The 16,039-nt window shown below is 35.3% G+C and overlaps 2 protein-coding genes, 1 non-coding gene and 3 pseudogenes across 5 annotated transcripts; 4 read left to right on the forward strand and 2 right to left on the reverse strand.

Annotated features, from left to right (window-relative positions):
• The first annotated feature begins 2,837 nt into the window (after nt 1-2,837).
• On the forward strand, nt 2,838-5,042 carry LOC147949656 (protein JINGUBANG pseudogene; annotated as a pseudogene). Its single transcript, XR_015559615.1, has one exon. The product of XR_015559615.1 is annotated as a protein JINGUBANG pseudogene (transcript).
• Nucleotides 5,043-6,642: 1,600 nt separating this feature from the next.
• On the forward strand, nt 6,643-6,728 carry TRNAY-GUA (transfer RNA tyrosine (anticodon GUA)). The gene is given in 2 exon segments: nt 6,643-6,679; nt 6,693-6,728. It is a non-coding gene; the product is annotated as a tRNA-Tyr (tRNA).
• A 696-nt stretch (nt 6,729-7,424) lies between these two features.
• LOC147949658 (uncharacterized) lies at nt 7,425-8,672 on the forward strand (annotated as a pseudogene).
• A 215-nt stretch (nt 8,673-8,887) lies between these two features.
• LOC147949659 (B3 domain-containing protein At3g18960-like) lies at nt 8,888-10,149 on the forward strand (annotated as a pseudogene). The gene is made up of 3 exons (XR_015559635.1): nt 8,888-9,180; nt 9,408-9,825; nt 9,899-10,149. The product of XR_015559635.1 is annotated as a B3 domain-containing protein At3g18960-like (transcript).
• On the reverse strand, nt 9,934-11,526 carry LOC147949660 (pentatricopeptide repeat-containing protein At3g18970). Its single transcript, XM_087454092.1, has one exon. The coding sequence runs from the start codon at nt 11,524-11,526 to the stop codon at nt 10,093-10,095; it is 1,434 nt and encodes a 477-aa protein (XP_087310218.1). The 3' UTR covers nt 9,934-10,092.
• Nucleotides 11,527-11,740: 214 nt separating this feature from the next.
• LOC147949661 (B3 domain-containing transcription factor VRN1) lies at nt 11,741-15,002 on the reverse strand. Its single transcript, XM_087454095.1, has 5 exons — nt 14,309-15,002; nt 12,753-13,200; nt 12,585-12,653; nt 12,307-12,506; nt 11,741-12,208 (listed from the first exon to the last, which is right to left on the reverse strand). The coding sequence occupies exons 1-5, from the start codon at nt 14,366-14,368 to the stop codon at nt 11,960-11,962; spliced, it is 1,026 nt and encodes a 341-aa protein (XP_087310221.1). The 5' UTR covers nt 14,369-15,002; the 3' UTR covers nt 11,741-11,959.
• Nucleotides 15,003-16,039: the final 1,037 nt, after the last annotated feature.

Below are 16,039 nucleotides of genomic sequence, written 5' to 3' on the forward strand. Positions count from 1 at the left end.
TTTATTTAAACTATGTTCTCGTAGACCAGAATTTAAAAATATAGATGAATTTTCTAATTTAAAAAATGAGAATTTATATGTATGGAATCACTATTTGTTTAAGAACAATTTTATTACGTACTTAACTCTAGTTTCATATATTTTTATATAAACCTCCAAAGGCCAAACGTTTGGGTTTATATAGGAAATGCCCGACAAACCTATTGTCATTGCATGGAATACAGAAAACAAAAATTGCAAACAAAATATATGATTCATTTTTTGGGGTTGATATAATTTACTGTAATATAGTTTTCATATATAATTTTACGTATTGTTGGACGCAGAACCAATATTTGTTTATCGGATTAATCATAGCTATCCAAAAATGATATTTTCTAAACAGTAATGAAAGTCAATCGACATGAAAAGGTCATTTTTCCTTATCGTAATGAAAGTCAATCAACTTGTATGAAATTTTATTTCGATTGTCCTCTTTAATTTTAAAATAAATACACAAAAGAAAATGTGTTGCAACTTTGTGCTCTTCTTTGTCGGCGTTTTGATCCGTACCTGTGGAAAATTTTCACAATGCTTAAAAACAAATATTTATATAATATATTATCAATTTATATGTGATGTGTTAACTAATAACTTAAAATCTATACAAATATATTCAACAAATTTATTAATTAAAATAAATAACACTAAAGCATTCTTAAATGTAACACTTATATATACGTTGTAAATGTAATGTAAATATGGAAAAGAAAGAAAAAAATGGTGTAAACCAAATATCGTGTTTTTTAAGAAATATATGAAAATAATATCTTTATTTTTTATGGTATAATTGTTCCTTTTTGTTTCAAAAAAAGATGGGAAAAATTGAAAGAAAACGAATAAATTGATAGAAAAAAAAAGTATTTCAAGAAAACCAACTCTAACAAATGAATCTAAGCTAAGTCATCCACACAATCGCAAGTACATAATTTACGTTAAAATAAATGTTAAAATAAACTATACGTAGATCGAGTATCACATTTTTTCTGTTTTTTTTTTTTTTTGATAATTGTTAATTACATTTTTTCTGTTTCCTTGTTAAGATATTCGGGTATATACAGTATATAGTACAATAAAACCTCTATAAATTAATACTCTATTAATTAATAAACACTATAAATTAATAAATTTTGGTAGTCTCAAGTGGGGACAATGTAAAAAATAACAAAATTCGATAAGATAATAAAATAATTTTTTTTTTGAAATCCCCATATAAAATATGGTCCCAATAATATCATAAATTAATAATCATGTAAATTTACATATATTTTTTTCTGCTGCGTAAATTTACACGTGTATATATATATATATATATATGTTTATATAGTAAAGTATGTTTCTCTTAAACCTCATATTATAAAATAATTATTATGTTGTATCTTCAAACTATAATGATATAAAATATTCTATAACATTTCATAAAACAGCTAAGACTTTTAAAAGTTTTCAATTTCTAAATATGCATCATTTGCATTTTGATAGTTCGATTAACTATTAAAATACGATAATTTATATTTTTATTCATAAATTTGAATATTTACGTCATTTGTATAAGTGAATTTGTCTATAATATTTTTAATTCATTGTCAATAATATTTTTTAATTATTTCAAATTCAATTACAATACCACAAAAATTTACAACATCCAAAATTCTAATCTTATTTTGCAAAAATTGTCTCAATTCATAATTTTTTAAAAATTAAACAATTAAAAATATACCTATAAATTAATAATTATTAATTTATACTATAAAATAATAATTATTAATTTATAAATAAATTAATATCATTATAAATTAATAAAATGTCTTGGTTCCAACATTATTAATTTATAGAGGTTTTACTGTACCATTTTCTAACTCAAACTAAAACACAGTGTTGAAATTTATATATATCACATCTTGACCATATCCAAAACTAGACCAACTCTTTTTCGCCTTCCATTTTTTCGACCGTTTGGCTTTTGACCAGTCACATTGATTAGAGTATATGAAATGTTATTCTGGAAGCTGGCAAAGAAGAAGTTACAGGTGAGTTTTTCATGTTCGTCTTCCAACAGTCGATCCGTGTTCACAGAAAAAAAATCAACAACAACAATAATTTTCTACGAACAATTCATAAGATATACAAGTATCCGACAAATCTTGAAGTTGGTCTCGTACATATATATATATCTATATAAAATATCTTATATAAATTCTAGTATCTTATATCTTATGGACTATAATTGATATTTATTTAGTGAATTCACAACTATCCTAGCTTAATTTGTTTAATCGAAGTGGATTAAAAACAAAGGGTCCATCGATCTAGTCCAAAAAGACGTTCCTTATCGTTTCATGCCTTTCATGGAAGGAAAGGAGTCAGAAAAGTCAAAACATCTGGAAGAAAACTTTTTCTTTCACATGTCGAAACCGAAACAAAACTAATCAAAACATCTAAGTAACAAAAATCAAAACTCCGCTTGGACAATAGTGTAATCGTCACGTAATGTTTTATGCAACGTGTGAAGATGATCAGCCGCCAACACAGCCACACACGCGTTATCTTAATTTTCTTTATATTCAACCAACTTGTAAGAAAACCATACCGAATCTTCGTACGGACGCATCTCATGTTCAATTATTTTCACATTGCTCAAAGCCATGTAATAAATTAATTACTCAAGACATTAAAACAATAGATAAAACAAAACAAAAAACTACATCTCCTTATTTTATGCACACATACAGTTTTGAGACCGTCCATTTTAGTTTTCTTTCTATTTTTCGACGACCGTCCATTGAGCTTTTCATTCAACACTTTTCTTTAATTTCCAAAGTTGCATATAAATTACATTTGTTTTCTTAATTAATCTTTCTTGATATATGGATCTCTCATGTGAAAACTGGCGCTCTCGGTATCTGACGGTCACGTCTTCAGCCTTAAACGCCACGTGTCATTCCCCACGTCGTCTGTTCAACAACTTTATTTTTTCTTTTTTCTCTCTATATATACATCCCAACGTCCTCCTTCTCCACTCTTTATATCTTTCTTACCAAACACATACTAAAAGTTTTCTCTCAAAATCCTAGAAATAATATACTTTTTTTCTAATCTTTTTTTTTTCCCACACGACAAGGAAATTAAAACCTCATAATTTCTTGACAGAGAAATATAAAAACCTTCCAACTGCTCGATTTATTATTTTTTTTTGTAATCTTGAAAAATATGGTTATAGCTACAGAAACCACCAGTGGTGGTAGTCATCACCGGAGACTCACTTTCGCCGCCTTCTTAAACTCCGATCCCGCAGCCGAAGAAGAAGAACAACGGAGCCATGGTGTTGATGTTGATGCCATCAACCCCAGTACTAGCAACAACAGCAACAACAACATGAACATGAACAAGGAGGTTCATTATTACCAACAACGTCAAAGCAATGCTTCGACTACTAGCGGCGAGTCGTCTCCTAATCAGGTTCTATCTCCATGGAATCAGACTTACTCTCCTTACTACACCGACACGACTACTACTCCGTCCATGTCTCCCTCGCCGTGGAACCAAACTTACTCTCCGTACTACAAGTCTCCTTGGATCTACCAGAGACGTAACATGGATGATGATGGTACTGACAACGGTTTGGTCGGCACGATCGTTAGACAAGACGGTCATGTCTACTCGTTAGCTGCTTCTGGAGATCTTTTATTCACTGGATCCGATTCCAAGAACATTCGTGTTTGGAAAGATCTCAAGGACTTCACCGGGTTTAAATCAACAAGTGGATTGGTTAAAGCCATTGTAATAACCGGAGATAACCGGATTTTCACCGGTCATCAAGACGGTAAAATCCGGGTTTGGAGAGGTTCTAAAAGCAGAACCGGAAGCTATTCACGAGTCGGAAGCTTGCCGACGTTGAAAGAGTTTTTGACAAAGTCAGTGAACCCGAAGAACTACGTCGAGGTTCGTCGGCGGAAAAATGTTCTCAAGATCCGTCACTACGACGCCGTTTCGTGTCTTAGCCTGAACGAAGAGCTCGGTTTACTCTACTCCGGTTCGTGGGACAAGACTCTCAAAGTCTGGAGACTATCCGATTCGAAATGTCTTGAATCGATTCAAGCTCACGACGACGCGATCAACACGGTGGCTGCTGGATTCGACGATTTGCTATTCACCGGATCCGCCGACGGAACTTTGAAAGTGTGGAAACGTGAGCTTCAAGGCAAAGGGACGAAGCATTTCTTGGTTAATGTGTTGATAAAGCAAGAGAACGCTGTAACGGCGTTAGCGGTTAACTTAACGGCGGCTGTTGTTTACTGCGGTTCTTCTGACGGCAGCGTTAATTTCTGGGAAGGGCAGAAATATCTTTCTCACGGCGGGACTCTATGCGGCCATCGTATGGCGGTGCTCTGCCTCGCCGCCGCCGGGAGTCTTGTTTTAAGCGGGGGAGCGGATAAGAACATTTGTGTGTGGAGGAGAAACGGCGATGGGACACACTCGTGTCTCTCGGTGTTGATGGACCACGTGGGACCTGTTAAGTGTTTGACGGCGGTGGAAGAGGCCGAGGACGGCGACGGAGGTCAGAAAGGAGATCAAAGATGGATAGTGTATAGCGGGAGCTTGGACAAATCGGTGAAAGTGTGGCGCGTGACGGAGACGGCGTCGACTGTTATCGGCTGAGATGTGTTTTGAGGGAAGAGAGAGCACGCGCCGCCTTAAGCGCGTGTAAATGCGGACTATGGTAAAGGGGAATGTTCCGGGGCACATGTGATTCGTGCCGTTGTGGTCAAGGCAGAGTTTTTATGGCCGGCTAAAAGAAGCAGTTCATACAACCAATAGGGAACTGCCACGACATGTAAAGTGTCTAAAATGGTTTTTTTTTTAGAAAGTTCCAATAGTTTATTCAATCTTTCTTTTGTAAGTGTAACTGCACATATTTTGAGTTACGTTTTAGAAAAGCATTGTTTCATTGTATTAAATCATTTTGTTTATATACTTATTTTTTAATGGTAATCGTATACACATATTCAGTTTTTTTTTGTTTCTTTGTTATTATTTTACAATTGTTCTTGCTTAGAGTAACTGGAATATATAGAAGATTAGTAATACGTACGTTATAGGTTGATTTGTTAGTTCAGATTTGTTGAAAAGGAAGAAAGTCAGTTGAAAATTGGGATTTAAAGCTTCATGAGCTTATGTCAAAATTCTCATTTTCGTGGGATCTAAGGAGTTTGGTACACATTTATACATGTATATGAATGTGCATTGACATCTAAACACGCCCTTTTTATTTCTAATAAATTTCAAATCAAGAACATAAGAATCTAATAGATCTTGGTTTCTAGATATTATCAAACCAACATAATTTTGTTTTTACAGAAGTACGAATACAATCAGTTTGTACGTGCCGTATGATTGATTGGTTGCATTTGTAATTATACTCTAAAAAATAGACCACTGGTAGTCATGACTCGTAAGTCGAGTAAGTATATATATTGCAAAATTTTCAGGAACGAACGTACGAGAATGTTGAAAAGATGATTATTTAGTGGCTAATAAATGGCACTATAGTATACAATGATCAAAGAATAAACCCTATAACCAATAATTGTTGCTTTTGCAAAAAAAAAAAAAAAAAAAAAAAAAAAAAAAAAAAAAAAAAAACTCAACAGATGAATACATTAAACACATCAAAACCTAAACTATGTGCCACAATAGATAGATCATTAGATGAGATCTCATACGTTTTTGGATTATTTCTAAATTGATCTAGTGGAAAATCGAAAAAGAAATTTTAAGGTTTATATTCGCATGTTAGGTTGATTTATTGGCTCAGTTTGTTGAAAAAAGATGTAGCCATTATATTGGAAAAATGAAGAGGAGATGTAATATTTTATTGCTGTCTTCATGAGCGTATATAAAAAGTCTCACTTTCGTTGGATTTAAGTTTGATACAAAGCTACGTATATGTTACATCTATGCACACTAAAGTATATATATACACACACACTGACACACCCTTCTGTTTATATTTTAACTGGGACGAGAAGCTGATAAATTAAATCTTGATCCACCAATATTATCAATGCTATAATATTGTGTCATATGTGGTAGACTATTATATTTAGGTCTTGTTAAGGTAATCATAACTCATATTCATATACTACACTTTTCTTTTCAATATTAAAATTTCTCTTAAACCGTAGGCATATATGCATGTAAATACTTTGTAAAGCACGTTTTCGATTAAAATAATTTTACGTTCACACACGCATTCAACACTCAGTGGAACTATAGGTAGCTCGATCTACTTTAACAGGGTTTGTATATACGTTTCAACGATGCTAAATTATAGAGTAAATAAAAAGTATGTGCATATATATATATAACATAATTTGCATAAATAATCCGCACAAGATGTCAGAAAGCATTCACTTGCTTATAATAATCCCCAAAAAAAAAAGAAACAATGTAGACAATCATGTAACAGAATTGTCTACCTTGGAAATTTTTTGAGACTTTGGGTTCTTAACACTTCAGACGAGGCGTGAAAAGAAGAGCATTTTGGTTGTTCTTTGTAATTAAATATTAATTTATATTAATTTGTTAACCTGATTAATGTAACCGACCTTAGCTCAGTTGGTAGAGCGGAAGACTGTAGTCGTTTGCAGACAATCTTTAGGTCGCTGGTTCGATTCCGGCAGGTCGGATTTTTTTTTTAACCTTTTAACACATAAATGGGCTTTAAAAGATAAAACCCAGCCCATATTATGCTTATGTTCAAAAAGCCTAGATCATCCGTTTATAAACAAAATCCAAAGTATTCCAAGACTTAATTTTTTTTTAATAATTATCGTTACTCGAATAAGCAAAATTTGCTATGCAAAAATGAAAAATGGTTAGAACTTGGAAGATAAAACTTTTACTTAAAATCATGAAGGTAAAGTAAGTGACTCAAAACTCTTTGATTTTGATTAATGATGTAGTAATGTCTTTCGTCAAAAATTAAATAAAGTGGTAATGAAAATACTCTCATTTTGATGAGTCGTGTTGTCTTTAAATTTTTAGATTCGTGAAAGTTACAGTTGATATTGCACCAAGAAGTGGTTCATCAGATACTTTTTTTTTTCTATATATAAAAGGTTAGCCACACTGACACATATGATATACGTACTACATATGATCTCTTAATTAAAGTATTTAACGAAAACAATATTTTTGATCGATTAGACTAATTGCGTTTAGGTTTAGTAGACTCACTTATAATCAAAAGGTTAATGGAAAATAGCGAATCTGAAACTATATACATTGTATGTACCATGATGTTACTTTATTTTGCTTTTGACTAGTAGTTTATCATGTCACGCAAATCTTTCATTTTGCTTGTGATATACATAAATACATTCTTTGACAAACATCGACCATATTATTCACCAGCAACATAAAAACCTACAAGCTTAAACGAAATATTCAAAGCTTTGTCAGAAAAACATGGGAACCTTCTTAGCATACTTGGTGCCCGGTCTCTCACTTGCAATTCTCGGTCTCTGGCATATAATCAATACCATACAATCTTACTCTCTTAATTTCCCAAACCCAAATTTCACCTCAAGATTTTGGTTCCCTTTCCCTTATTATAATAAAAATCTTAGACATCTCGAGCTTATCTTTATTATGATCGTTTCCTTCTTATCCATTTACCTATTAAACCCATATTTCCCTTCCTTTAAATTATCATCCTTCAAACCAGAAATCAACCACGTCTTAATGTTCTTCCAACTCGTTATGTTTGCATCTTCCACTATCATCTTTGACTTAATAAATCCTTCTGATGAAGATTCTGGTTTTATCGGGGTTCATGCAACCTTGGTTTTCATGCAAGAAGTACTCTTCCTCCTTGATTCTCACTCCACTGATCACTTGGTTCTTGAAAGCCAGTACTATTTCCTCCTCGAACTCGCTGCCTTTGTCTCCTTCTTTTCGGCTCTTGTGTCGACACTAATTTACCCTAAATCTTTTTATGCCTCTATTGTATTCTCGGTTTCGGTCATGTTTCAAGGATGTTGGTTCTTGAACATGGGGATGGAGTTCATGTTTTTGGTTCCAAATTATGTCCATAGAGGTTGCGTGACCTATACATCAAGGAACAATAGTATTGGTCTTGATCACAGTTCGCTTGTTTGTGAGTCTCCTTGTACAGAAATAATGGCACAAGCGTTAGCAAATTTGGAGTTTAGCTGGATTTTGTCAGCAATATTGATCTTTACATGTGTATTGTGTCTCAAAATTTCCGGAGAAAGCCGCCGTGTTGCCCAATTGCCAGTCGTCATCGTTAGAGTATGAACGTAGTTTTCGACAAGGAGGTGATCGTTCTACTGTCGTGGAAACCTCGCCGATTCCTTCATCAACATTAATATATTTGGCCTCGTTTATATCTTAATATGATAATCTAGAAAATAAACTATTTTGTTAGCTGTATGTAAACTTTTACTATTGGATGTATCCCTAATCTTGATTATGACAAGCTTTTTTTTATGTATTGTATGTAGCAGCGAAGTATACAATGGTATAAGGCGAGCCTTCCTTGTATACAAGGGTTATACTATTTTCCCAGTTTCAGTACTAGTGTAAATTCTTTCCGATGTTCACCTGAATTTTCTTTCCGATTTTCACCTGAATTTTCTTTCTTGTGCTTGTGCTCTGACTTCACTACTTCGGTAATTTTTACCTTTTATGTCTTGTAGTTAAAAAAGTTTCAAAGCCTTCAGTAGTACTCCATAGGAAAATGAGTCTTTGAAAACTGCATAGGAAAAAGAGTCTTTGAAAAATACAAAGACTTTAAAGTGACAAAGTCACTTTGTCGGATAAAATCTTACTAACATAACGACAAAAAAACTTATCTCTGCCTTCTCGGTTTCTCTTTTACGGCTTTAACTCTCTCCCACTCACTCATTACTCTCCACTTTCTCTCCTTCTCTTCATTGAGCAAGAAAATTAACAAAAATGGTTACAACCCGAAAATCGAAGGCCAGAGTCACCTCCTCCTCTCACCGCCGACCACCGCAAGATCCTGAGTCTCCGGTGAAGACGTTCTTCAAGTTGGTCTTACCTTCAACAATGAAGAATGACATGATGTAATTTATCAAAACTTTAAAAATAACTGTTTGCATGTTTTGTTATTGGTTCAATTCGTTATTGCTTTGCTAATTTCTAGGGATTATATCAACAGATTTCACTAGACAGGTCTCTCCATCTTCTTGTTTTAGAGATCTAGAAGGGATATTATAAATTTGATCATCTGTTCTTAAGACATGCAGATCTGACAAGTGACATGTTGCTTAGCTGTTTTTGGAAATGTCGATAATGTTTTTTTTTTCAACTTTAAGCAGTGGATACCGCCAACATTCGTGAAGCTGCAAGGGTCTAAACTCCCTGATGTTGTTACATTGGAGACTCCTGTGGGATTCAAACGTTCCATAAAGCTCAAACGGATAGGTCAAGAGATTTGGTTCCATGAGGGTTGGAGCGAGTTTGCAGAGGCTCATTCCATCAAGGAAGGCCACTTTCTCTTGTTCCAATACTACGAGAATTCGAGTTTCCGTGTAATAATCTTCAATGTTTCGGTTTGCGAGATTAGGGATGCAGTTCATATCAGTGACAGTGACGATGATATAATCGATATTACAGACGAAAGGTTTGTTGGAACTCATGTTACAAGGGGGAATAATCAATCTGTTAATGGTGGTGATACAGAGCACAACCCCAACAAGAGACCAAGTGACATCGAGTTTGACAAGATTCTACAGGGTAAGAAGACTTTGTTCTTAATACCGTTATGATTAAGAAGATTAAGATCTAAATATCTTTAACTATGTTGTAGATGTTGATGTGATCCGTTCAATCCATGTGCGCAAGGAAGAAGAAGAAGACATTAGAGTCTTCAGGGAATGACATAGAGCTTTTAACAGAACCGAGACCCACAAGTGTATTTGTTGTGTAATGTTAAGGAATTGACTTGATGAAACTAAAAAATTGCACAATAAGTAGTGTCTTTTGATCCTGACCTGTAACAAGCTATGTTGAAACAAAACTGTAACCTGGTCTTGTTTTTATTCTTCTTTCTTTCATCTCGTTCCTCAGCTTCTCTACCTCTACCCATTTCCCTTTATGAGCTAACACATTCGATAAAGCGACATAATCTTCACATTCAGAACTTGAAAACGAAAGGTTCTTCTTCTCCTCTTGTTCCATCTCGAGGAGAGCCTTTCCGATCTCTTCACCCATTACAGTCTCTCCATAGATATTGCAGGCATTGCAGAGACTTCTTAACAAGATAGCGTCGGGTTTTATAGGCATACCTAAAACAAACTCATAAGCTTCTTGTATCCTCCCTGCTTTACCAAGAAGATCTACTATGCATCCATAGTGTTGAATAACCGGTTTGATACCAAATCTTGTCTGCATGCTTTTGAACAACTCGATTCCTTCTTGAACAAGACCTATATGTCGATACGCCGAAAGCAAGCTAGTGAAAGTGATTTCGTTTGGTTTAATCCCAGATTCCGCCATTCGGTTCAGAAGGTTCGGTGTTTCGTCTCCTCTTCCATTGAGAGCTAGCCCTGTTGCCATTGAAGTCCATGTCAAGACATTTTTTACTTTCATTAACTCGAACACGGCGAATGCGCTGTTTAAGCAGCCGCACTTTGAGTACATGTCGACAAGTCCAGTACCAATAAAGACATCAACTTGGGGAGTGAAACCGAGTTTTTCTATGTAACCATGAACGAGAGAACCAATCTCGAGCAAACCCATCTGAGAAACGGCTGAAAGAACACAAACCATGGTTGTATCAGTAGGTCTAACTCCATTACCGCACCAAGAGAATCTCCGAAACAAAACCATAGCCTTTCTAGCATTATGATTCCCTTTGTCCTTATGTGAACAATATCCACCGATCATTGCGTTCCATGTAACAGAGGTTCTCTCAGGCATTTCATCAAACACCTTCCTCGCGTAACGTAAATCCCCATTCTTAGCGTAGAAATGGAGTAGAGTGGTTCCAATCAGTTCAGATTCATAGAGAAACCCAAGCTTTTTCACCATACCATGAACAATTCTACCAGCCCGTAACGCCGACGACGAAGCTGACCACCTAGCACAAGCGCCCAAAACGAAGACAAACGTGCGCTCATTGAGATAAAGCAACGAACTTTGTGATGCCCAACTGGCGAAAATTCGAATCGAGTCCTCTGGTTTGCTACATTTAAGCAAAGTGTTGAAGAGAAACTTGTCAGGATGACCAAATCGAGGAAACACCAGTAAATGAGCAAGCTTTGAGCTTTCTGTCGATGGCTTTGAACAGTAGTGGCCTATAAGTTTGCCGAAAAGTGAATTATCTTGGCAGCCATTGGTTACCAAGTGAGCATGGATTTGCTTAGCCTGAAACAGAGTTTTCGAATTCTGATGCAAGAATGACAAGAATCTTGGTCCGGGAAAAACAGAGCTCATAAGCACCAAACTCTGGTTCAAGGCAAAGAGAAGGAGAAACAAAAGTAAGGAGATAAAGAACAAATGACGAATCCACAACACAAACACAAACACAAACCCATCTTCATCATATCATCATTATGGTCACAAGTTTTAGATACCAAATTGATGGAGATTAGGGTATTTACAAACTTCTTAAAAAACCCTAACTTCTTCTACTGAAAACAATTTTGAGTTTCCCACTCAAGAGGTTATATATAATGAGGTAAAAACAACTTAACTTATCCACATCGAAAACACAAGTAAACCCGAGAAAAAAATAACGAGACACTGACGCAATGACACAGACAGAGAGAGAGTTTTTAGTTGTTTTTTAAAATTAAGATACCCTACACGAAATTGTACTTGGAAACCCCCCACTGCAGCAGAATGATCACACCAAAATACTTTTTGTTCAGACGTACTCGCTGACTCGAAAGGCAGTTACTTTCAGAACGAAATCTCTGGTTCTGAGCAGTTCGAACACACAGACGTCTCCTTCTCCTAGGTTGTTCTCCAGAGTAAACTCGTACCATCCTTGACTGAATTTAGCTCTCCCAGCTTTGTAGAGACATCGTACAGGCCATTGTTTCTCCGCGAGCTGGACCTTAATGAACCCAGAGATCCCACTTAAGTACTTCTCAGCAAAACCCGAAGGAAGATACTGTTGAAAAAAGAAACAGAAACATAAAGACTTCTTTAGAGATCAGTGAGCAGAGAAGACCGATAAGATTAAGTCTTTCCTATGATTTTTTTTATTACCATGATGCATCCTCTGTATAGATAAGATGGTCGCAGGACAACTCTGAAGAAAGGGTTTGTTGGCTCAAACGTTTTGGCTGCATTGATAGCCCTCTCTCTTTCTTCTGCAGTCACGGTTCTCTTTCTCGCAGAAGCACTCTCGTAGAACTTTGAACGGTTCTCAGGGTCATCATCTCGCGGAGCAGATGAGTTTATTTCCTCTTTAAGGATCAAAAAGGAAGAATCTGTCAATCCACTGAAAAAGAGTTTGAAGCATTTTAAAAGTGGGAAATGCTTACCAGGATCAGCATTCTTCTTCTTCCTCCCTCTCTTTTTTGGAATTTTTGGGGTTGCCATTGACTCTTCAGCTGGAAAAAAAGAAAAATATCAACCATCAACCTTAAAAAATGATAAAGGGGTAATCCAAACCGCAAAAGATAAAGGCAAGCAGTTGGTTATAGTATCACCTTTAACAGATCCAGTGAACAAGCTTTGGATGGCTGAACTAGTATACCCTTTATTGGCTGGTACTGTAGACTCAGGAAGTGTAGATGGGTACAAGGAAGAAGGATAGATGACCTCGGCATCTTCATCTTCGAGGTCTTCAAACAAACGGGCGCGTTTGAAGTGGTTGTGTGCGGAATCCATGAGACCGGTGGAATGGTAATTGATCTCAGAGTGTGATAAGTTGAAAATGTAGACGCTGAAGGCAGAGTTGCCTTCGTATCTAAAAATCAAAAGGTAACCAATGCGAATGGAGTAACGGTCAACAAACTCTTGCCAACCATCTTGAAACCAAATTTTGTTGTCAGCTTTCCTTAGTCCTACACGCCAAACATGACCATCAGGTACTGTGAGTGCAACAGCAACCGATAGCTCATCCTTGAATTTACTCACAAACTTATCTGGGACTCTCTGCACAAGCATACCGGTATGAGATATAAAGAAGCATTTTAAAGGTCCACAACAATGACACACAAGATATTGCAAAAACATAAAAATCAATTACTGGAGAAAAGACGGCTTGAACTAATTTAAAAAGACAATCTAACTGGCCATATATCAGTTTAGAAGGCAACAACAAGGAGACACAGTCCATTACTACACATGTAACATGGTACATTTATCTCTGAGTAGATTGATTATGCGACTCCTATGATCTTATCACATTTATCATATGTTTGTGAAATTAAATGCATGTGTTGATCGAAAGCATTAATTCACTTAGATGCCAAATGGAGAGCTAAAGAGTAAGTGGGTTTGTATAGAACAATGCACAAACTTTTCTTGGGGAAATCTGCATAAGTGATGATTAATCACTGTATCATATAATATGGTGGGAACATAAAGCAGATAACTTTAAAACACACAAACATAATACAGAGACCTTCAAAAAACAAGTCAACTACACTCAGTATGAGGGATTTCACTCTATTACCAATAAGGAGTCTAACTAACAATCTCAGACCTCCCCTAAGTCAAACAGTCAAAATAGGAGTAAAACAAAAACATAGAATTACAATTAGGGAAACCATAGTAAACAGATCTCAGCTTTGACTACTCGGAAATTGGCCTCAATCTGACAGAATCAAATCATCCTCAAAAGTCAAATCACTCCACAAAAAAAAAAAAAAAAAAAAAAAAAAACATTCCCAAACTACACACAATTTAGCTGTCAGAGAACACATATATGCCATTCACGATCTTGCAACCCCAATTTCCTACCCAAAAAAAAACCAAACAATGACCATACAAGAGAATCTGTCTTGCAGACTTCCGAATTCGGAATCCTCATTTGACCAATAACAACACAAAACATACAAGCTTCAAAAATCAGCACCCAATACAGGGAAGAAAAAAAAAAAAAAAAGAAAGAAACAACCTTAACTCGAAATCAAAACTGCAAGAAATCAAACAAGTGTGTCACAACCCTTGAAAACATCTCAATTTCGCACAAAAATAAAAAAAATTTGAAAGCCCAGAAATTGGAAGAGAGGAGTACAGAGAGTAGTAAGTAGTTTACCAGACGCTTTTCTTGGATAGTAGATGAGAAAATCAATTTATGGAAGAAAGGGCGTGGCATGTTCAGACACAACAACAGTGACCAAGTAAGAAATAAAACAGAAAAGAAGAAGAAGAAGAAGAGACGACTCCCAGAGAGAGAGAGAGAGAGAGTCAGATCATGAAACGACGACGGAGAATAAAAGGACAGAGACTGAGAGAAAGAAGCCTTTTTCTTTCAGATCTGAAGAGAGTAGTTTGTGTTGTGTAAAAAGCTTTTTTGATTATATTAGTCAAAGGGGGGGGGGGGTGTTACAACACTACTGTCTCTCCTTTTTTTTTCTCTCTCTCTTTACACCTGATCTGAAGAGTGACCCAACCAAACAAACCCAAGAACATGAAAAAACAAAAAAATTACAAAAGAAAAAATAAACAACTTTACAGATTCAGCTCGAGCGAGTTGAATCTGTGTTATCTCGGTTGACTCGGTGAGTCGAATCGGTTGGTCACTCGTGTGTAGTTTTTTTTTTTTAACAAATCAAAAGCCGACTTGCCCCTCCACCTACTCCTCTTTTTCGACCATCCTTTTTTTTTTTTTAATAACATATATAAAAAAAATTCATATTTGTTTCTTTTTTATTGCACGCAATATCACACAACAATATATTATTGCCTTATGAAACAGTACATTATTTGATTTGATTTGATATTCTGTTACTCCCTCATTCTGAAAACAAAATATATATACTATATTTGAATTCGCGGTGTACCTATGAGTGTCAAAATGGGTCAAGACTAATAGTTTAACTCAATTCAACTCAAATCAAGAACCCTAATGAGTTGAAAATTTTAACCCTAATGACTTGATGGGTTAAATGAGTTGATGATTAAATGAGTTAATGAGTCAAATGAGTTTGGTTATAATAGGTTTATGAGTTAACCCACTAACCCATCAATTTCTACATTATCAACCTAATATCATCAACATCATCATAATTTTCCCGCCAAAATCTCAAACCCGCAATTTTCCCGCCAAAAACACAAATCCGTAATTTTTGATAAAATTGAAATCCGTAGTTTTCTTGCCAAAATTCAGAATTTATAATTTTCACGCCAAAAACGCAAATCCGCAATTTTCTCACCAAAATTCAAATCCGCAATTTCCCGCCAAAATCTCAAACCCACTATTTTCCCACCAAAATGCAAACTCATAAATTTCTCGCCAAAAACGCAAACCCGTAAATTTCCCGCCAAAATCGTAAACCCGTAAAATTTCCCGCCAAAAACGCAAACCCATAAATTTTCCGCCAAAAACGCAAACCCGTAAATTTCTTGCCAAAACGCAAACCTGTAAATTTCCCGCCAAAAATGCAAACCCACAAACGTAAATTTCCCGCCAAAACGCAAATCCATAAATTTCTCGCCAAAAACGCAAACCTGTAAATTTCCCGCTAAAAACGCAAACCCGCAAACGTAAATTTCCCGCCAAAAACAAAAATCCGTAAATTTCTCGCCAAAAACGCAAACCTGTAAATTTTCCGCCAAAAACGCAAACCTGCAAACGTAAATCTCCCGCCAAAAATGGTAACCGTAATTTTCCGCCAAAATCTCAAAACCACAATTTTCCCGCCGAAAATGTAAAATCTGATTTTTCCTCTATAATTTTCCACTAAAAGTTATGTGATGGTGATAATGATAATGATAGTAAAAAGGATGATAAAGATTAATTATTATTATTTTATATTATATATTA

The sequence above is a fragment of the Camelina sativa genome, chromosome 1 (genome assembly GCF_030686135.1).
Source record: "Camelina sativa cultivar CO46 ecotype springtype chromosome 1, ASM3068613v1".
Lineage (NCBI taxonomy): Eukaryota > Viridiplantae > Streptophyta > Magnoliopsida > Brassicales > Brassicaceae > Camelina > Camelina sativa.